Raw genomic sequence first — 23,088 nt, forward strand, 5'->3', positions numbered from 1 at the left:
TTGCCCGACTTTATACCAAAAAAAGAAGAACCCTCTGACTTGTCTCCCGTTTGACATGAACCAACCCAAAAGTTTTGAACATATGACGTTTACGTAATTAAACCCAAAACCTGGTGGCGGAAATCAAACCCACTAAAGCATAAATTTCTAAAACCAGAAAAAAGCTCTACCAATCAAGACTCGATTATATGGCGAGATTTCATGCATGAACTCCACACAATTAACGGCTATCTCCTCGACCAAGTAAGAAAAATATATGCACTCTCTTCTCTATTCTTACTATTTCAAACTTCTCCTCTCCCATCAGAATTCTCACAATTCTACACCCTAAACAAATGTACGGACAGACAATTCAAATGGGTACTGATCAGCTAACACAGAGAACCCATTCAAAGCAACAACGAGAACCCGTTCCAGACTCGCCAACCAATGAAGCGAAATCGAGAAACCCAGTTCAATACATGCTCCAAAAGCAGCGATTGATCTGTCTCGCAATCGGAATCTTCACTGCTGCTCTGTTTTTCAACGTTTTCCCCAAACACTCACCGGGTCATGACCCGGTTATCGTTTCTGATTCGGGTCTCCCGACCCGTCGGGTGCTGTACGAGGGTGGTGGGAATACTAATAATCGTCGCTACGAAAGACGCGGTGTTAAGCCTATGACTATGAGCGTGCCGTTAGGGGTGAAGAGGAAGAGTTTGAGGATCGTGGTAACGGGTGGGGCCGGGTTTGTTGGTAGCCACCTGGTGGACCGTCTGATCGACAGAGGAGATAGCGTGATCGTCGTTGACAATTTCTTTACGGGACGGAAGGAGAACTTGGCGCACCACTTTGGTAACCCACGGTTCGAGCTGATTAGGCACGATGTGGTCGAACCCATTCTGTTGGAGGTTGACCAGATCTACCACTTGGCTTGCCCTGCCTCGCCTGTTCATTACAAGTTCAATCCTGTCAAGACCATTATATCCTTTCCTTCTTGAGTTATTTACTATTCACTTACTATTTGGCATGCCTGAATTTTGTTATTTAGTTCTTTTGAAAATCACTACTTACACCACCACACACATTCAATATTAGGGATAACATACATATCTGTTCGGACTCGGATGTCCTGAGTTCGATTCCACTAAAAATAATATTTTTATCGCCATACACTAGGTTTTGGACTAACAAATTTTGTTATAGGTGGAAAATTTATGTGCGTACAAGCTTGATAGCCCGATTTTAGACCCATATTAATTGTTTAAAGGGTAAACTTAAGAAAAGACGTGTCTTAGTCCAAAAGCCTAGGTATTTGGTGTGTTTGATTAAACTATAAATGAATTAGATTATGGTAAATTGAAATAGATCACTATTATTAATTTCCTTGGATGACCCATTTATTAATTATCATAATCTAATCCTTTTTGTATGTGATTTCAAATTCAACAAATGTGTGTGAGATATCAAAGATGATATTTTGTGTATGGAAAATGTTATTGATATTGTGTGTTGTGGTATGGTGGATTGGTATGTGTATTTGAATATGATTTGAGGTCCTTGATTTGAAATTGGGTGGGATCCACAAGACAAATGTGGTGGGGACGCTGAATATGTTAGGGCTGGCTAAGAGGGTTGGGGCTCGGTTCTTGCTGACCAGCACCAGTGAGGTCTATGGTGATCCTCTCCAACATCCACAAGCTGAGACCTATTGGGGCAATGTCAATCCCATCGGTAATATTATTTCACTCTCTTTTTTAGTTTGATTTAAATAAATGTCGTGTGCATTATGTATTTGTTAATAATTGTAAAGTTATATATCGGTTTGGTGTAAGCCAACAACATATGGTTTATAAGTGTGAGCTCAACCTCAAACACTTGAGATGTCTTTAATTTGAAGGATAAAGTCATGTCGACCTTGGGTCCAAAGCGTGGATAATAACTCAAGTGGAGTGGGTTAAATCTATATCATCTCCTTATACTTCTCATCCTTTCAAAATTTTCATAATATAACATGGTATCAAAGAATAAACTAGATCCTAATGACCTCCCTTATAGTCCATTTATTGACTCTTGCACAACGAAGCCTACGTTTGCATGGGAGTGTTAAAGACTTGTAAAAGTTTCACATCGGTTTGGTGTAAGTCAACGATGCGATGTATAAGTGTGAGCTCAACCTCAAATACTTGAGTCGTTTTTTGAAAGACAAAACCACGTGGGTGTTAGGCCTAGAGAGTGATAATAGCTCAAGTGGATAGGGTGAAACCTCTCTCGATCACACCTCCTTCCCATCCCTCTCAAAAATCTTCAAATTTTATTATCTTATGTTTGCACCAAAAATATGGACAAGAATTATAAACAAATATATGCTTCGAAATTTTCACTAACCAAGTTATATATATATATAAACCTAGTAATAGTAGTATTGAGTTGGTGAATTTTCAACTAATTTTTTTTGGGCAGGAGTTAGGAGCTGCTACGATGAAGGGAAGCGCACGGCAGAGACATTGACCATGGACTACCACAGGGGACTTGGCATTGAGGTTCCTACCTTTTTCACTCTCCCATCTTCTTCTTTCTTTTTTCTAAATTCAAACACATTAATCTCTTTTCCAAATCAAATCAAACCATGATGGCTTTAGAAAAATCTTTCGTCAAGAAGTTTCAATGACAATGACTGACTACAAGAAGAGATAGAGAAGAAGACAAGTATGTATATGGTGATCACCTTTTTTGACTTGTGATTCTTATATGTATATATGTAGGTGAGAATTGCCAGGATTTTCAATACATATGGACCACGTATGTGCATTGATGATGGTCGTGTTGTTAGCAATTTTGTTGCCCAAGTAAGCTTTCTTTCCATATATTATCATTTTTAGAGATTTATTTTGCCTGATTTATCGAGACTCATTATTCCACGACATAACCCTTACGGAGTAATACTTAAGTAAAGGTGAAGCATCTCTTACATGCGACAAACACATGTTCTTGTCCTAAGTACTACAAATACGGTTTGGGAGAACAAATTCGTGCGGGCCTATATATGGTTCATCGTTAACAATATTTGTTGATGTGTTTGAACTTGAATTTCTAATATGATTAATTAACATATTTTGAGGTGACTCATCATCATGACTCAGGCCTTAAGGAAGGAGCCACTGACTGTTTATGGAGATGGAAAGCAAACGAGGAGTTTCCAATACGTTTCAGACTTGGTAATGCCGCCTTCTTCTCCTCTCTTCAAATTACATGTCATGAACTTGCAAATTTGACTCAATCTCTTTCATCAACATTTAGTTTTTACAATAGACTATCAAGACTAAAAATCACATATCGGTCTAGCATAACCCAACCGAATGGTTTATAAACAAAGTTCAACTCTTCTCACATTGTAGTCGCGTATAAATAATACTTTGAAGGTAAACCAATGTATCCATAATGAATCGGAACCCAAAGAGGACAATATCTCTTGTGGGCTCAATGCATCCGCTACGCCTCTCTGACCACTTGAAGACGCATTTTCTGAGTTGAAGTACCAATAGCGTTTTCTTGGGACTGAGAATTTCAACAAAAACTAGTCAATTCAAAGATATTTGACTGTTTGTGCACAAATGAACAGGTGGAGGGTCTGATGCGTCTGATGGAAGGAGAACATGTGGGTCCTTTCAATCTGGGCAACCCTGGCGAGTTCACAATGCTTGAACTAGCAGAGGTAAATTAAAAAAATCTTCATTCCAGATTGACATTGTTAAGATTTAGGGTTTAGGGTTTACGAGTTCATTGTGGATGGTGCAGGTGGTGCAGGAGACGATAGACAGGAATGCAAAGATAGAGTTCAGGCCAAATACAGAAGATGATCCACACAAAAGAAAGCCAGACATCTCAAAGGCTAAAGAGCTTCTTGGCTGGGAACCAACCGTCTCTCTCCGGAAAGGCCTTCCTCTCATGGTCTCCGACTTCCGGCAACGCATTTTTGGCGAACAGAAGGACGGTTTTGGAACTTCCTCTGCTTAGAGGAGGACGGAGGATGGAGTTTTGACAGAAACATATATTTGTATTAATTTGATAATATATTGCATCCCTTTTGGCATTGGAGTAGCTTTACAGGAATAATATTTGGATTTTGGATCATGGAAGGTGAAGAATGTATGTTAGCACCAGCAATTAGGGCTATATTCGAGTCAGAGCAAAGGTTTTGTGTATTTTGGTTCGGGCTTAAATATTGATTTGAACATCAATAAGTGGTTTGAAGTTTGAACGATTACTCCTTTAGGCCGCAGTGAAATTATGTGTTTCTCCCAATGTATTGGTATAAAGAATCTCATCCGAGATCGAGAGTTTGATTCTAAGCCGACACACCTATTCCCAAGTAATTTGCATTGAGTCTAGACACCCAACTAACCTGTGAGGAAAATTTGTACGTGCCTAACTCGGCCTTTGTCCAATGGACACGCATGCTGAATTGTTCTCAATTGGGGAAAAAAAAAAGTGTTGCTCCATTTATCTCACATTTAGGAAGAGAGAGCATCACATAAATAGTTTATCACAGTTCACATGTACATGGTATGGTATAAATTGCATCAAGTCCAAAGAGTGAAGCAAATTAGAGCAATTCTTCTACTTCCATTCTCTGCAACACCACCAGTCCCCATAATCACGCACACACCAATCCAGAACCCTCCAAAGCCATGAAGAAGGCGTCTCTTGTTATGTTCTCTTCTTATTGGTATCCAAGCTTCCATGTCATAGGGATTAAGACATTAGGTATGCTCTATCCTGCAAAAATGAGGTCCTGGTAAGTCGAATCACCTACCCGCGAGAACAAATTAGCCGCCAGCGTTGAGGTCTCATTACGCCTCACGTGTGACATCATGTGATATCCCACAGCAGTTTCTCTGTAATTTACTGAACGAAAGTAGAAGCACAAGCTAACATACATATGATCACTGTTCTGCATCATTCAAGTATCACCATCATAATGCCTCAACATTTCTGAGTTTCTGATAAACAATACACGACATTGCAATTGCACAAAATCGCAGACATCCAGTCAGAGGACTTATGTATTTAAGGAAAAATTAACAAGGCATTAAGAAAGAAGAAGGCAAAACAAATAATTAGTTTGCCAAGAATAAAAGAGAACAGGTCGAGTCACACACACTTCAACATTGACAACAGAACAAAAAGAAAAAGTAATTGACAACCAACATTACCGATCACACTGCTGCAACTTCAAGACGAATTGTTTTGGATTAATTGCACTTCAGAAGAAAATTCAACGCTGAGAAATCAACAAAATCATGCGATGTGACAACAAAAATGTGAATCATAATGCTTGGTTCCTTTGCCATTGTGAGATCCTACTCACTTCGTAGCTGCCTTGATAGATCCAATTTCTCAGTATACAGCTTCATAAGTTCAGGGGCTTCCTCTTCATAACGCTTCACAAACTTCTCGAGGAACAACTTTTCTGGATGAGCAAACAATATAAACAAACTATGATCTTTAATTAGACCTTTCGACAACAAAACTCGAGCAACGGATCCCCTTGGAATAATTCTTTTCTTCAAGCTCAACGAAAGAAGTGCTGGGTCTTTGCAAACAATCGATGGCTCTAATCCCATTGCATTGATGTAATAGTCCATCACAGCCATAATCTTCTTCTCTGACACCGTCATACACCGTGGAAACCTCCCAAATGCTACAATAACATCTTCATCAGACCAACCCCATTTCTTATAAACATCAACCTTCTTTTCCCACGTCGATTTCCTCATTGTTCTCAAAACAAAGACAGCCAGAATGAACTTTGACCTCAATGGGTTGAACCCCATTCTTTTCACTTCCTCCACAGTCTCCCTAAATTGATCTCGGCCAATAAAAAATATTCTAGGCTGGTCTCTTAACATGGTAAGGATTTTTGATTCTGGTACTCCATTTTCTCTCAATATATTGATGTTAGGAGCAATTTCAGTATTTTCCAGGTTGATTGCTAGAATACCCGCAAAGCGTTTAAATGCTGTAATAGTATTCTCTTCAGATTGAAGCACATTGGTAAAGAAATCAAAGGAAGGAATCAGTTGCTTTTCCAAGCTTCTTCTGAAAATGTTTGGGTTATAATTCATAATCTTGGCTAGTTCAGGGCTTGACATCCCTTTAGAGTAAAAAAACTCAAATTTGGGTAAGAGGTATTTCTCAGTATTGCATAAAAGCAAACTTGGGAGCTTCTTAATAACTGTAAAGATTTGGGTTTCAGTAAAACCATGATTCTTCAGAAAAGCAATAACAGAGTCGGGTTTTTTTGGGGTCTCAAAGTGGATATCCTTTGAAGCTTTTAGAGCCGTTTCTGGCGAGAACCCACATGAGTTTACGAGATACGAAACTACAAATGAGTGATTATCTGCACTGGTTGAGACGAAATTGAGAGAGATTAAATGAAAAAAAAGTGGTTTGTGGGTTGGTGAAGCTGTAATAGTGCGTCTCCCATGTAGAATCGTTTTACAGAGAAAGTGAAACATGAAGCCTGAAATTATACTAATGAGGAAGTGAAGCTTACCGATTCTTGAAGAAAAACTCTCGTATAATAGAATTCCAAATCGCAGTATAAAACCCCCTCCTCGATTGCTGTTTCTGACCTAAAACCTTTATCTGAATGTTGAAGAGATTCTAGCATGGTCAGGGAGAATGACATTGTGCCCTTAAACGCACCGTTTCAATGGATAAAGAGATTTGGCCCTTATGAGGCCCACCAGCCCATTGTGGGCTTCTGCGGCCCTTCCAGTTGCTAAGGCTTTGAAGGCCCACTAATCTCCCATCGATCTCCGATGAGAAGTATAAACAGTGTCATTCTTCTTCACCCCATGGTCATGACGCGAGGGATTGGCTTCGCGTGATTGCATCTAACAAAGACCACAATGGTTACGAGCTCAGATACTTCAACATTGCTGAGAATGAAGGCGAGGAGAAGATTAGACATTCCAATTCAGTATTGATTTCTCTCGAGTCCCCTGTTTTGTCAGTTGTTTTCTTATATGATGGAATCTTTTGTGTGCAAGTTTTGAAATTTCTTATGAGATCTTCTCTTCTTTGTGCTGAATCCTTGTTATGCTATGCTTGGTTATGATTATTTTCTTATTCAATTTCTGGGTGTTGCCATTTTTAATTGAGCCAATGATTCTTGAGTGCTGCAATAGAAATCTAAAAGTGTTTTCCTCTCGCATTCTGGAAAATTTATTCATCGAACCTGTTAGATATCCCACATCGAAGCCAAGTGGTGTGGGTTTATAAGAAAGTCTAAGTCGAAAAGGCCTTTTGTGTCAGTACCGTTAAGTAAGACGACCCGAAGAACATTGTCCCCTGTTTTATCAGTTGTTTTCTTATATGATTGAATCTTTTGTTGGCAAGTTTTGAAATTTCGTGTGAGATCTTCTCTTCTTTGTGCTGAATCTTTGCTATGCCTGTTATGATTATTCTCTTATTCAATTTCTGGGTGTTGTCATTTTTCAATTGAGCCAATGATTCTTGAGTGCTGCAATGAAATCCAAGTGTTTTCCTCTTATTTTGGAAAATTTATGCATTGAACAAGATTGCCGTCTGATTTTTGTACACTAGCTATTTACGAGTGAACAAAAAATCATTGGTTCAGATGGTGGTTAAGTTAGTTGTTTGAACCGTCGGAGATCGTAGGTTCTAACATCCACTTTGGTGTGATTTGGCATTTGTCCAATGGGCTGTGCTTTCGGCGGGTTCTCTCGTAAAAAAAAGTTGAGGTTCGTGCTACTAGCATGATTATCTTTCTGATTAATCTGGTGTCTGCTGTAATGGTTACAAAGACTTCAAATTATTTCAACTGTATCATGTACTACTGGATATTTGTGGATTTCGTCTCTCCATACACTTGCTTCATCTGGTTTCACATCATTGACACATCTCCATACGGCACTATTACATTTGAAGCCACTTCCAAAGGCGAGCTGCCAAACTCTGTTGCCTCTTTTCATCCTTCCTTTGGATTCAATGTAACAGAGTTCATACCAAATCGATGAGGATGAAGTGTTCCCGAATCTGTAGAGAGTCATATTAGAAGCTTCAACATCCTCTTTACTCAACTGTAGGTTTCTTTCGATTGCTTGAATAACAGCTTTCCCTCCCGCATGAATGCAGAAGTGCTCACAAGCCCTCTTGAATTTTGGCATGTAAAATCCTTTCCATCTTAGAATCCTTACCTTCTTGAAGACTATAGACATTATGTATAGTAGCTGTTCTGAAACTGGTAAAATCAAAGGTCCCAGTGAAGCAATATTGATCCTCAGTGCTTCTCCTGCCACACTCAGTATGTTTTTTGATATTGATACTGCAATGTTGTTCTCTGAGTCTGCATCCTGAAACACACAAGTGTGAGATTGATCGTCGTGAGCTTTGTTAGTCCGAACGATATGTTGTAGCTCGTACTTGGAGTTCGTCTTGTCCTGGCCTCGACTAGAAATTAACATCGCTGCGCCCCCTGATCGGAAAAGACAATTGCCTATCATCATGGACGGGTTCTTACCGGTGTACCAATTTAGGTGTAGTGTTTCAGTGCTCACAATTAGAGCCAAGGAGTTGTTGTGGACTCTCAACAAGTCATTAGCTAAGCTTACTGAGACAACACCAGCACTGCAGCCCATGCCGGATAGATTAAAGCTCTTTATATTGCTTCTCATTCTGAATTTATTAACCACCATTGCAGTGAGTGATGGCGTTGGAGAAAATGTACTGCTATTTGATATCAGTATATCTATGGATTTTGGATTGACTTTGTTTTTCACTAACAAGTCTTTGATGGCAGAAAACATTACTGTTGCAGCTTCTTCCATGGCAAAGGAGAATGATTTCTTTATGGGTAATTGAGTGAGAGAAGGATGAATGCAGGTTTCTTCACCAAGCCCCGATTTCTCTAGGATTTTATGTTGGAACGCGACACTTTCAGTGTCGATCGTTCTGTGAAGAGTAATGTGTTCTATGAACATGGACATGGGAACTCTTGTAGATTTGGGTGGTCTGTAACAAGCAAAGTCAACCAGGTAAATGGTGACTTTTCTTGTGTATATTAGGTAAAGAATCACCATGCCTGCAAGTGGTATAGATGATAAACGGTGGGAGATGAATAGGAGCTCTGGGAATTCAAGGATGCAATCGAGAATCATAGCCATGGAGGAGCAGCCTACTGTGCCCTGATCATTGATTAGGCCAGTGGAATTTTATATTTACCCAGTAAGGCATGGAATGTGATAGTAGAGTTTTTTTGGAAAGAGAGAGAGGGAGGTTTTGCGGATTGGGCATTTGAAACATCTATTTAGTGTTTCCTTAGGGGATGAATTTTGAACGCAAGATCCAAAGTGCTTTGGGCTTCGGCCGCCCATATTGTATGGTTGGAACTAACACAAGTTCAACATGGCCTAGTTTCTGCCCAAGAGTTGTAGAAGGCAAGTCAACATTCATAGTCGCTTCAAGAGAAGGATGGCTTCAAGTTGACCACTTTTTTTTTTTTTTTTGGTAATATGGAACCTAAACTGACTGGTAAATCTCGGGTCACATGAAAGATCCCACAATTTTCATGGACCAGTTGAGAGATGGGTTGAGATCCAGTGTGAGAAGACAACGAAGGATGACATTCATACATTAGGTTGAGTAAGAGTTCATCTCGTAAAATTGTGATAATCGAAACATCCATAGCACTTGAACTCACGACCTCCTACTTGTGTTAAGTGTTAACAGTTACAGCATTCAAGTTAACTATTTCAGTCAACACCTGTTGATCTTCAAGTTGACCACAATCTCAATGTTTTCTCGCTTTAGTTTACATTTATTTGAATGAATATGGAACTATTGACTATATATAACCCACGTTCGTGCTTATTCATTTTTCCAGAGTTATCAATTAAAAAAAGGTAAATAATTTTCCTATAGAAGATTTTCATAGTGAGCGAGATCGGGAACATACAAGATAATATGTGCGGCCTTTCCCGCATAATATACCAAGAGACTTGCTCCTATGCAACTTAATTGTATTTTGATTATAATAAACTTGATATTATGGATTTTGCACATTTTTCAAATTTTCATGTTCTTATGGGTTTTTGAGAGGATGGAACAAAATCTGCGCTTTGGGATGGAGACCATGTCTATGAAGCTTTGAGCCCATCTCTCCATGAAGAATTAGACCATCCTTATCCCCTGCCTGCCACATACAATTACAAAACTGGTTTCTGTTTACCAAACAGTCCCTAAATGAATGTATACGGACCCCCAATCCCCAATACATACACAGTGATCCATGGCCCATGCGCATTCAATTCGGCCCATACAGGCCATATCCCTTTCATGCCACTGTAACTTCCTACTTTCATATTCACTGTTGACCATGTTACTGCATTAAAGTTGTTGGTGTGAGAAGAAGACTACTTGGCCTAATGGCACAATGGAAAGCGACTATCTATCAAACTTTGTCTCCTTGTGTCCTTATCAGTCCATGCCCAAACTGTAGTTGAACTAAATTTTACTGTCGACACTACCTTTTCCGTTCCACAATGTCTCAACACAAATTATCTTTTAGAATTTTAGCATTTGGATAGCATCTAACCACTTATCATTCTAGTTTGTTCTCTCTCCTAATTTAGGATTTACCGTGCTTAAGATTAAAAGTTCGAACAAACTAATTGAGATATTTCCTTGTGGAATCTTAGTTTGAGTTATGTGGGCTTCTCTCACTTCTAAGTCTATACCCGTATAGGTGAAGCACATTTTTATTTGTCGCCAACTTGGAATAAACAATTCTGAGAGGTCAAAAATTTAAGTCCACTCAATCATCCGAGAATTGTGCTCGGTTACCAGGGAGGGGGGTAAGATTGCACCTTCCCTTTTTTTGAGATACAACTAAAATAGATATAATGCTATACTACAATCTAAACAGTAGTACCTTTTCTTTGTGCATATCCAATCAAAAAGCAAATCTAAAGCCTTGTGACTTGTGAGCTAAAAAGGTACCACAATAGAAGCAGCTTTTCTTCTGTCTTTTTGCTCATTGTGTACTTATTCAATACCCTAATCAATGAATTTAAACAATGTCTAGTCATGGAGAACCAACCAGCCTTTTCAATAATGCAAATCTGGACTTCATTTTTCATTTCATTATAGCTCAATTAAATGAATGCTTCTCAAAGTGGGTGGCAATCAAAACAAATGAATTCATTTGGACATTACCAGAACTTACCCATTGAATATTTGAGTGATGGGGAGACTCTTTACTCTCTTTAGTGGCTTTGACTATATTGTTCTTTTGTCCAAAAAAACTAAACATAAACCAGATCGTCCTGGAGAGATATCAACATAGAAACACATGGTATTTCTGTTCTGTAAACATGTGTCTGCATGTGACCATGGAAACTAAAACAAACACTTGCCTTTGCTTACAGAATCAATGCATGATCATACAACTAGCACAATAAATTCTGCAAAATATATTAAAGAATACAGATAGATTGAGATTCATCAAGTAAAACAACCCACCTAATCACAATACATCATAATCAATATTTGGTCAAACATACAGTTCTCATACAGTTCCTTCTCCTTCATGGGTTCTGCTGTGGCATTCAAGATTGAATTTTTAACTCACCCAAGAAAAAGAAACTAATAACAAAAACATTGAAATACAAAGCTATAACACAACCGAGTCTGAGAACAAGAAACTGAAGATGATCACGCAGGGGAATGAACAGTTATAATAACCAAAATGTAATTATGAGTATGGTGATCGTTTAGCTTCTCACAGCCAACAAAGAAGGAATGGCATTCAAATCCGGTGTAGTTTTCTTACTCGAAGCTTCTCTGATGATGCTGTTTCTCTTATTTCCATCCTTTGAAGAGGGTTTGGTACTGAAAGCTCTCATAGGACTAGCAAATGCCCAACCCCAGCTCTTACTTCTACCATGAACATTTAGATGAGGCCCTGCTGTCACTGCAGTTGTTGATTTGCGATTCATGTCTTCAGCAGATGATGATGAGACCCAATAAGATGAAGAGGAGGATGATGAAGATGAGGAAGTCATAATAAACCCACTAAATAATCCACCACATTTTACTCTCTCTTTCATCACTCCTGGTGGGTTCTTGGGCTTGCCTTCTCTTTGTGACTCAACTCTTCTGAGCGTGCAATCACCAAACCCAGTTGAGATTCTCTCAAAGAAGTCACCGGAGAAGCTCCGGCTACCACAACCCACAGATCTGGATCTTGAAACTTTTCTTTCAAACGATGAAGCAGAGGCAGTGGCTTGGCTATTGGGGCTAAATTCATCATCCTCCTCCACCACAATGTTGTGAGTATTATCTCCTCTCTTTGACGAGGAAGACCCCAAGCACCTCTCTTTTGGTTTCACTGCCGACGCTGCTGGTGTTGTCACCGCTGTTACTGCACTGAATGATGTAATCTTCTTCTCCGTTTTCTTGCCATTGTTGGTCGTCTTGTACAGAAAGGACCAAAACCCAGTTCGTTTTCTTGGGCTCAAGTAGTCTCCATCGTCATTGTCCAAGAAATTACGGTTCCTTCTTGGGGTTGTAGTGGATTTGCTTCTCTTGAAAACAATGTCACGATCGGATTGCGATGAAGCTGTAGTTTTCTTCTTCTTCTTCGCTAAAAGAAATGGAATCCTGCTCCGCCTTGCGTAGAACTCTTGGTGTTCTCGTGTTGTGGGACGGACTGCAAGTGAAAATGAAGAAGTTCCAGTAGTACCAATAGCGCTAGCACTACTTCCAATATCAGATCTAACAGAAGGAGAGGAAGACGAAGAAGAAGGCCCACGAACAGGTAAAGGAAATGAAGACGAAACAAGCTTGCCAAGCTTTTCTTGAAGACAGAATGCGCAGATCCCACCTGGGTTGTTTCTATAAGGATGATCACTGCATTGCATTGAATCTCCCATGTCGTCTTCGCCGACGACAACTCTACCTCCACCATCACCGCCACCGCCACCGCCACCGCCACCTCCTTTGATTCCTTCCATGTTGTTTTATCTTCCCCGTGTCCTTGACAAACCCTTGTTGAGATTCCAAGCTATACTTACTGTTTCTCTTCTTTTTTCTCTGCAACGCCAGAAGGCTAGAGTGGGTTGCTCAGAAGGTGTTTGCTATTTTTACTGAGAGAGAAGATGCAAACAAAAGAAAGGGAGCAGGTGGTCAGAGAGCGCGCAGTTGTGTGAAGAAATTATATTGCATTGAAGGAGGAGCAGAAGAGAGTCCCCAGAAGCACGTGCAAGACTGACTCGCCTATATATCTATATTTTTTTTTTTAGAATATATATATATATTCATTTTTAAATGCGAGTAAACAAAATAGAAAATTCTTTGTCCCAACATGTCCATGAGACAGTTGAATTAGCGGTAAATTTAGACAGCGAATTCAATACATTTCACATTATTATAGTATCATTAGTTCGTGCGGGAAAAAACCTCTCATAACTCATGCAAAAAATAACCATCAAAATTGTTCGATGTGAAAGTTTCACTATATTTCGTATTTCGAGATTCCTTTGATTTATTTATCTCTGGTTTCTAGATTTTTCTAATGATTTTGCAGAATGAAGAGGATGAAAGCTTCTGTGTGTACGAGATTCCTGACCAGGACGTCTCATCTATTTGCCTGCATTGCCAGTACGTCTGGTTTGTCGTGCCCTCACCGAGGAGAAGGAGAACAGGAGTAATAAATATGGTATGGGATTTCAATTCCTTTTGGTTTCTTTTGTTATTTTTTGCTGTGTGATAGTGTTATTTAGTAACTCATGGTGGTGGTGACAAGTACACCGTGGACTTTCGAATCTCCATATATTGTTGAGCTTGATTGGTAAGGTGGAAGAAAACCCCATCGAATAGATCGTAAATATGACACTCTTAATAAGAACAAGTTAATCTCTTATTTGTTATAAAATTAGGTCTTTTCATGGGTTTAGTGGCTTTGGCTAAGGCCTAGTTGCTCGGCCTATGCAAAAATAAATTTATGAGGGTAATATGATATATTCATGAGAATCAAAATCCCAAAGCAAACAATATAATTAACATATACGTAAATAACACATACCCAAGTGTTGTTCGGACAGAGCCCTTTATTGGAGTTTATTTTCTAGAGTATATTTTGAGTAGAATATTATTAATATTTTGATGCCATGGAGTCGATCAATCAGATGAACCCAAGTGCTGTTCTGACAGGGCCCTTTAATGGAGTTTCTTTTCTAGAGTATATTTTGAGCAAAATATTATTGATATTTTGATGCCATGAAGTCAATCGATCGGATGGAGTACTCGATCGATCAGGCAGTGTTGTCCAGACAATAAAAAAGGGTGGTTTGAAAAGTCATTGAAGATACGTGCTTATGACAACTTGTTTAAATAGATTTTTTTGAAGGTTATGATAACCCAATTGAGAGAAGCCTCACATTTAGAGAGATAACACCTAGAGAGTGAGTGACATCTATGGAGGGCTCGAATCATTGTATTTGATGGGTTTCTCCACCTGTACTCTTCTCTAAACATAGTGAAACTGATCTCTGCAGCTCGTGGATGTAGGTTTACGCGAAACCACGTAAATCTCTTGTCTCCTTTACATTATTTACATGTTATTCCTTACTTAGCTAGCTAGGTTGTATTGTTTGTTTTAGTCAATCAATTTTGTTGCTTAGTGTGTGTACCAGTGATTTAGCACAACATATATCAAACTTGCATTTTGATGGGACTGTGAAAATGGACTCGCCCTTCGAATACAATAAGTGGATACCTTTATAGTCATGTAAACATTATTGGTAATCCACGTTTTTTCAACGATTGTAGATTCAACAACTACCGTTACTCTTTCCCAAATAATCTCCCAATAATATACTCTTTTCGTAACCATTAGGTTACAATTTTATTTTTTGAGTACAAGTACATATACAATATACGACACATCACCAGATCAAGCCTAGAAAAGTATAGGTGTCAACATAGCTCACACAAAAGGCACAAACCAAGCTCACACAGGGACAGATTAAGTCCACACACCTTCTTATAAATATTCAGAAGAATGTGAGACTATAACCCATGACCTAAAGTCATGGACATGTAAAGTCATTGTCACTCAACTAATGACTCATTTGCCATTAGGTTACAAATTGATTCATAGTGTGTTTGTATATTTACATCCATATTATATACAGTGTCCTGATTGTTCGTTTAACTAGAGATCGTTTGGTTACAATAGTCAACAACTAATTAAACGAACGACTTTGTTGTGCTACTAAATTGGATTGAAAAGGAACATAAAATTGAGACCATAACAACTTAACCCATTAGTGTGAAATGGACCAAAAGAGTGTTTCATGGATCGATTGACCCATAATATATATTGGTATTGTAGCAGTACTCGGAGGAAAAGGACGAAACACTTGGTGGTGCTATTTACTATTCAGTAGACATTTAGGGGACCACTAATTTATGTTTTTGAGACAAAAATGCACGATCATGTTAATTAATGTTTTATAAATGCAAGTTTTTTTTTTTTAAGTTTTAATTTGTATCAAAAATGATAAAGATTCAGCAATTGATACCCTAATTATTTCAGCTATTGAGTTTGAAGCATATAATCTAAATGAATTAGTGAACACCACGTCTCACGTGGGGTGTCCGGGACCTGTTGTAATAAAATTACAGCAGGTCCCGCTGTAATGCATTTTATAGGTAGTAAAAAATTTTATTTTTATTTTTAAAAATAGTAAATATGTAGTATTTTTCATAACGAATCTAACGGTATATTTTTTGTTTGAAACAAAAATCAAATTCATCGTGATCAAAACATTGAATATTTTGAGTTTATATCCGATGGTTTAGAATTTTCGTGTCTTTTTCATGTTAAATTTGATTTTTGTTTCTAACAAAAAATATATCGTTGTGTTCATTGCGATGAACACTACATATTTATGATTTTTAAAAATAAATATAAAAATTTTTAATGTCAAAAAAGCATATTACAGTGGGGCCTGCTGTAATTTTATTACAGTAGACCCCGGACTTCCGTCTCACGTGATGCACATGAAATCATGTTCATTCAACTCAATAATTCAAATAATTCAAATAACTGGAATATACTATCTGTTAGCATCCCCATCATAACTGAATTTGCATGAACAGATGAGCATTGAAATGCAGGTCTCACTCTCAACCAGATTTTAAGCTAATTATTATTTTTCAGGTGAAAAGGACAAGACAATAGAGACTAGAGAGGGTCCACAAGATCTTAATCGAAGGGTCAACAGCAATACATTGGATATTGGGTCCATTTTCAGTTTCTGTTGATTGTATGAGTTAAAGATGGTGGTCCGTGTAATAAGCTGTGGGCCTATATGTCAGTAGGGCCCATCGCATATATTTTTTAGGCCTGATTCGCCTGAAGGTTGGTCACATATTGGTCATTGAAGCCCAATCCATAGTTGGACTAAAAGGTCTACTTATGCACATGGGCCTCATCAGGCTTACAAGGTTGCAGGCCGAGCTGACCATCTATTAAAGCCCAACCATCAAAACAACATGATTTGTGTTAAAAAATTCAGCCCAAATACTACAAACCACATATTGTGATCCACAATAATGTAATATTGTCCACTTTAGACCAAAGGCCTCGCATGATTTTGTTTTTTTTGGGTCATCGTCATTGGTTTTTAGGTCCAAAAAACACGTTGATTGTGTGAGAAGGACTGAATATTTGCTTATACGCTACTCAATTGAGTTATGCCAATTCAATGTGGGATAAAGTCTTAACAACTTGAATTAAAAGCGGTAGCAGTCTGTATTGGAGTGAGTAGGCGTACAGAGTTACACAGTTGTAGGCCCAATTTTATTTTCAAAGTTGGACCAGGTCACTAAAGTGTAAGGGTCACTTTTTTCCAAATACGAGAACGATACCATACTAGTTTGTCCAAATACGTATAAGAATATTCGTAACACATATTAATGCTTCATATTTGAATGCATCAATAACTAAAACTATTAAAAAAAAAAAAACAAATATTCGTCAAGAATCCAAAGGTAGCTAGCGTAGGATCTGGTGCTTGTGAATCCACGGTGGGATTAAGTAATCCTGTATTAATCATCCTTCAGCCTGGTCATGGGAGGGTGAAATAAGAGGCTCCTGTTGCCATCCATCTTCCAATCTGTCTGAAGCAACACTAGTTGTAGATGGCTCAGCCTTCCTGTATATCGCGTACAAAACCAGCTGTGCTGTTCCTAGAAGAAATCCGGTCCCGTTTGGGACCTAAAATAACACAATAATATACAAAATCAATCTTAGTGTCATATGTAGAACCTTCGCACAATTCAAAAAATAAAAGGGAAAGAAGAAAAAACACGAGATTTTACGTGGTTCCCTTTTTCTAGAGCTAACATTTGATACCATCAGACTCTGATGCACATAAATTTTTCATATGACGATAAAGGTAAATTGGATCAAAACGCAATACTTAAACGACAGAGATACTACTCCTAATCGAAATTGAACTCAGACCTCATAAATTGGAGCAATTATTGATCCTTCCTGACTTGTTGGGCTTATTTAACTTTGTCATTCAGTTGCTTTGTGCATATCTATAGTCTTTGATTGGATAGATTTCTAATCCACATTAACATCAACTTTGTGCATAAAGTTGTGGTGGACCGGCATGGTTGCGGTTCCATTATAACAAGTCCATCATGTCCTGTAATTTTCCAAGTTTTGTTTGTATGAATGCACATCTCTCTAAACGACAAGATCCTCGTTTGATACATAAATAGTGTTTCACACTTCACCGCTAGTCAATTTTTGTTATATCATTATATGCGACTTCATATAAAGAAAATTTTCAATAAAACCAATTATGAGAGGGGACCTAGCTACTCTCCAAACTCTAACCATTGAGAAAGAGGTATTAGAAACATCAATGGATGATGGATCTCTTTGTCCAAATTTGAGTATCTTTTAAGGTATCGTATGGTTTCTCAAGTACAAGCCTAACTCATCGTAGAGTTTTATTTAGGACCTTCGAGGGCTCAAGATTTTAAAACACGTCCTACTAAGTTAAGGAAACACAAGAACTTATAACATGTCCATTTGATATTTATTTTAGGATTCACAGTTTTAAAATATGTTTTGCTGAGCAGAAGTGATAGGAATCCCAGTAAAAAATATCCTAGTCATCCAAGTAGTGGATGTGTCGTTCTGTGGTTCAATCACTAGGTTTTGTGGACCCCTACAATTACATCAATCAAGGGACAAGACTGATATGCTTTTTAGTGTGATCTCTAACATTTTTGTTTGCTAAGTTAAGAAAACCTATGGGATTATGATCAGTCAATCAATTTTTTCCCGACAATATATAGGTAATTTTTGTTTATTTTTGGCAACAGCTTTATGGGAATGAAGAAATTGTTGATGTGCATCAAGAAAAATTAATAAGAGCAAAAACCCAAGTGAATATATATATATATATATATAAGAATTGAAAGAACTTACCAGAAGAAAATAATCTTGGACGAGCAAAGCATAGACTGCCCAAATCCCTCCGTTCAAGAAAAGAAAAAACGAGAGGAAGAACGGCATGTACTCCACGCTCTTCGTTGTGATCACTTTTTTCTGCAAGTAGTAATAATAACATTAATAACTAAAACACCAATAATAAACTAATATAAATTTCCCAACCACTCTTTTTGTCAATATTTGTATTAATTAATAATAAACAAATATAACATTTAAATTTACCGGCCGGTTAAATTTATGTCAATAAATCCATCGATTTCACCCATATTTTTTAGTTTGCATATGGCAGGTGGTGGGCAGGGGCTTCGGCCCATGAAGGACCCCATATGCAGCTGTCACAGAGGATATGTATACGCATGCCAGTTTGTTCCTTCAGGTAGATACCTGGCCGTATGGGCCACGAATGCGACTGCATATTGTTAAAAGGTGTTAAAGGGATAAAAATCCCACATCGATTGTTGAGGGGCTTGGTGTCTAGTTTATAAGCTTACCCAAGTCTTCAACTCATTGTCCAGCCTTTTCCAGGAAGGTGGGCTGGGAACTGCCACGGCCCAATGGACCGAGATGGTGGGGAGGCTGGCTATGGGTTGTGCCGTAACTGTTCCACTCGTTGGGTCGTGGGTTTTGGTACCCAGTCCACCAGTGCGGGGAGTGTTAAAAGGATAAAAATCTCACATCGATTGTTGAAGGGCTTGGTGTCTAGTTTATAAACTTGCCTAAGTCTTCAACTCATTGTCCAGCCTTTTCCAGGAAGGTGGGCTGAGAAATGCCACGGCCCAATGGGCCGAGATGGTGGGGAGGCTGTCTCTGGGTTGTGCCATAGTGGGATTTTCTACACATATGTCTTATTCTTATACAATAGGTGTATCTATACATACATACATACACACAACTGTATACATATATATAGTTGGAAGTGCCTATCAGATGCTGATTGTATTTTACAGCTAATATTCTATCGAATATCGATAACGTAGACTTAGTAAGCACCTTATCTGTTAATATAATATTATAAGTTGTGTGTAATATCATCTACTAACCTTTTACGACAAGAAAACTAGGTCATGCAAATTGCAATGGTAATAACTGAAGAGAATTAGAGCAATCAATGAAACAATACAAATTAATATATTAATGCATACAAGGCAATTTAAACTAAGAGTGAAGAGAAAAGTTGCAAAAAAAATTGAATTGGGCAGCCCCGGACCTGTGTACCATAAGAAGTTTCCCAACACGAAATCAGGGTAATTCGGTGACATTTTTATCATGGGCCGTAGCCCCAAAATATTGACGAGAGGTTTCGAACCTAGTATCCATGGAATTAATGTCAGGAATCAACTCGGCCGACCCCTTGGGTTGAATAAATGTTTGTTTATTTTTTATTTTTTTTCATTTATCACCTCATTCAATTGTATTTTTCTTCCTATATTTTTAAAATGCTAAAAGAAACTAATTAAAGTAGTTGTACCAAAATAATTATCTATACAATATATATATCCTCACTCTTGATGATTTGGTATTGGTTGAGAAGAAAAAAATATATGCACAAATCATTTTCATCTAAAAAAAACCCAAAAAGGAAGAAAAAAAGTAGTTGACCCAACAAAAATTAAGATTAATATTGTCTATATATCTATATATATGTCATCGAGATCGACATTCGGATTAAAAAAAGAAAAAGGAAAAAGAAAAGGGCAAAGGCAAAGCAGGGATGTTCTTACCATTGCAGCAAGAGGTGAGCCATACATGACAATATTCAAGCCAGCACACAAGAACCCAATCGCATCAATTCTTCTCTCTCCTTCAAATGCTAATTGAGTAACCAACACTGCTACTGCTAGAAACCCCACATCTAATATCCCAACAAGCACCCATGTTTTCGCCTGAAAAAATCAATTGAGTTGGAACCACAGAGACTCGATCAGATCAAACAAGATCAAATCTACACATATATGCATACATTTTTTTTGGGTAATCTAGAATTCCCTAGCCCAACATGTTCGTCGGACAGTTGAGTCAACTCAAAACTCGAATCTCCAATCCAACCCGTTCCACGCTGGAGAGTGGAGACGGGGCCGAAACCCGTGCATGAAGTAATGCGGAAACTGCTGGATTGAATTAACTATATACGTACCCTCATTTTTGATGGTGCATATATAAGGAACAATGTCACAAAGACAACTTCAACAACAATGGCAAATCCATTAACAGTCGCCACAAGATAACTTCCAGGCTTGATGATTCCATAGTAAGTCCACAGCGCAGCGCTCAACAATGTACATATGTATGGCAAGCTCTCAAACTCTTCCGTCGATCGCTGCTTCACTATTCTCCAAAAAGTGTCTCTACATGTACAACATAATCCAAGTTTAGGATAATCTTATACCCAAAGCCAAACAATAGAGTAGACAGAAGTACAAGAAGAGATTTTACATGGGAGAAAGAAACATGAGGACTGAGATTACATTTCCTGAAAAAGCAAAGGATTTGAGGTTAGTTCCTTTTCCTTTACAGGGATACATAGTCAATTATAGCCAAACACAAGTAGTAATATTACATGTAGAAAGAAATAAAAAATGGGTTTCTTACCAATTACTCCAATGAAGAAACTCAAGCTTTCCATTGTATTTGTACACAAACAAAATATATATGATTGACTTCGCAAATTCTTGTCCAAATATTAACCCAGAAGATCAGGAAACCCAGCAAGAGAGATCAGAGAGAGAGAGAGGATGTTTAGACTTTAGATAGAAAACGAAAGGCAGAGATAGAATATAATTCGTCAAATGGGTTTCTTTTTTTTTTTCTCCCTAAAGTTCATAACATCTAACGCGTAATTAAGTAGTTTACTTGATTCTAGACAACAAAAAAAAAAAGAGAAGAGTAGTTTGCTTGATTATTGCGCGGGCTTATGGATATACGGATTTTCAGACAAAAATTTCACACATGACGACACAATAAGTTAGTTAAAACTCAATGTGTGTACACAAGAATAATTAAACCTAAAAAGCGCAAAGTTAAGGAACGTTTTTATTGTGTCTTTGAATTCGTGAGGGGGAAGTTTTGAAGTTAAAATAATTGAAATTAGTTGACATTTTTTGTCACAATTTGGGGCCCTGAAAAATTATGATATCTGGCCAACCTCAGGGTTTTATCGGCGTGAATCACCTGGACATTGCTTCTAGATCTCCACCTTGAAAGCAACTCATCTTTTTAATTTCTATGAGATATTTGTATGTCCTCTAATTAATCCACTTGCCACGTACAACTATTTTTTTTTTATTTATAAACAGATGAAGATGACCTATGAATTATGAGAGGCCAGGGTCCCATGATTAATCATTAATGTCCTGTCTATCATGCTTTCCCCCCTCCTCCACTCATATATATATGTCATGCTTTTCCCTCCATTTTATAAATATGTGTGTCGGTCGATTGACGCACACTTTTCATTTAGTTATTAGCAGTCTCAATATGTTGATTTTTTTGGAGTTTTAAAAAAATCTCATTCCACCATTTTTTTTTTTTTAAGGAAATGGATAAGCATGAACGACCAGCCAGCATAGCAAATCCCCTTGGCGGGCGAGTCCATCACCCCAACTCGAACAAGTTATTAACTGGCAATGAATACTTCTCCACAAGTGCATGTGAGACGCAAAGTTTTCCGGATCCATACAGACAAAATATAAGCAAATTTTGCATTTTATGAGTCTTGATTCTTGTAATGCCTCGCTATCATCTTCTTTATCCGGTGAGGGATTGAGGGTTGTCGGTGGAGTGGCGGAGTATAGGGTTTTTCATCTCTGGTTATACCTATATTGGTCTAGTGGTTTAAGACTTTCAGTTTTGGATGTATTTGGACTCAAGTCAAGAGTACATATATCTTAGGGCTGTGGCCTGTGGACCAGATTCTGCGAACTTGTTAGTTCCTTTGATGATGTGGGCTTCTATTACTAAGTGCTGGTGGGCTTTAGTCTTGTTTTTAAGCTTGCAAGGATGAATATGCAATCAGACCAGACCAAACATGAAACACCAGGAGATTGGGGTAGTTTATCATTCCATTCACAAAGTTACAATGCTGTCTACTTCAATTCCTTGTTCTTAAGTTACATCAAGGTGGTGTGTTTTTGGTGTAGTGAAACCCAATGAAGGACATTAATGTCCCTTTCCAGGAAGGGTTTGTGCGTGGTTGTGGAGAGTACTATCATGGCATAAAGACAAAGCCCTAATTGTTCCAAATTAGTACTCCAAATGGCGCCCTTTTTAGGGTACCCATTCTTTCAAAACCCCATGAGCACATAGAAAAGTTGCAAGATTCTATGGTCCTCTCTCCTCTTTTTAATATGCTTCCAAGTCATTCAGATTTTTTATGCCCCAACATTTCTTATCAGATGCATGACTACTACCAGAAACTATATGCCATTTTGGCACTATCATGGTGCTTAGTCTATGTTTCTCTGCTGACTTTATTTCTACTCCCAAACTCAACCTGCGAGAGTCTTGTGTATGGAAGTTTAAGACTAATTTTATGGAACGAT

At 38.1% G+C, this 23,088-nt stretch overlaps 5 protein-coding genes across 5 annotated transcripts; 1 reads left to right on the forward strand and 4 right to left on the reverse strand.

Annotated features, from left to right (window-relative positions):
• Positions 1 to 102: 102 nt before the first annotated feature.
• On the forward strand, positions 103 to 4,290 carry LOC120012043 (UDP-glucuronic acid decarboxylase 4-like). Its single transcript, XM_038863279.1, has 8 exons — positions 103 to 243; positions 348 to 962; positions 1,566 to 1,713; positions 2,443 to 2,522; positions 2,745 to 2,828; positions 3,123 to 3,197; positions 3,602 to 3,694; positions 3,778 to 4,290. The coding sequence occupies exons 1-8, from the start codon at positions 202 to 204 to the stop codon at positions 3,994 to 3,996; spliced, it is 1,356 nt and encodes a 451-aa protein (XP_038719207.1). The 5' UTR covers positions 103 to 201; the 3' UTR covers positions 3,997 to 4,290.
• Positions 4,291 to 4,462: 172 nt separating this feature from the next.
• LOC120012679 lies at positions 4,463 to 6,958 on the reverse strand. Its single transcript, XM_038864113.1, has 3 exons — positions 6,905 to 6,958; positions 6,539 to 6,648; positions 4,463 to 6,387 (listed from the first exon to the last, which is right to left on the reverse strand). The coding sequence occupies exons 1-3, from the start codon at positions 6,956 to 6,958 to the stop codon at positions 5,343 to 5,345; spliced, it is 1,209 nt and encodes a 402-aa protein (XP_038720041.1). The 3' UTR covers positions 4,463 to 5,342.
• LOC120013579 (probable 3-ketoacyl-CoA synthase 21) lies at positions 6,758 to 9,797 on the reverse strand. The gene has a single exon (XM_038865430.1). The coding sequence runs from the start codon at positions 9,171 to 9,173 to the stop codon at positions 7,818 to 7,820; it is 1,356 nt and encodes a 451-aa protein (XP_038721358.1). The 5' UTR covers positions 9,174 to 9,797; the 3' UTR covers positions 6,758 to 7,817.
• Positions 9,798 to 11,463: 1,666 nt separating this feature from the next.
• Positions 11,464 to 13,253, reverse strand: LOC120012613. Its single transcript, XM_038864048.1, has one exon. It carries the CDS (start codon positions 13,020 to 13,022, stop codon positions 11,781 to 11,783), a length of 1,242 nt encoding a protein of 413 aa, XP_038719976.1. The 5' UTR covers positions 13,023 to 13,253; the 3' UTR covers positions 11,464 to 11,780.
• A 3,591-nt stretch (positions 13,254 to 16,844) lies between these two features.
• Positions 16,845 to 21,291, reverse strand: LOC120013706 (bidirectional sugar transporter SWEET17). Its single transcript, XM_038865600.1, has 6 exons — positions 21,140 to 21,291; positions 20,984 to 21,020; positions 20,685 to 20,895; positions 20,272 to 20,433; positions 18,527 to 18,646; positions 16,845 to 17,293 (listed from the first exon to the last, which is right to left on the reverse strand). The coding sequence occupies exons 1-6, from the start codon at positions 21,171 to 21,173 to the stop codon at positions 17,129 to 17,131; spliced, it is 729 nt and encodes a 242-aa protein (XP_038721528.1). The 5' UTR covers positions 21,174 to 21,291; the 3' UTR covers positions 16,845 to 17,128.
• Between the last annotated feature and the right edge of the window lie 1,797 nt (positions 21,292 to 23,088).

This window comes from Tripterygium wilfordii, chromosome 13, assembly GCF_013401445.1.
Source record: "Tripterygium wilfordii isolate XIE 37 chromosome 13, ASM1340144v1, whole genome shotgun sequence".
NCBI lineage: Eukaryota > Viridiplantae > Streptophyta > Magnoliopsida > Celastrales > Celastraceae > Tripterygium > Tripterygium wilfordii.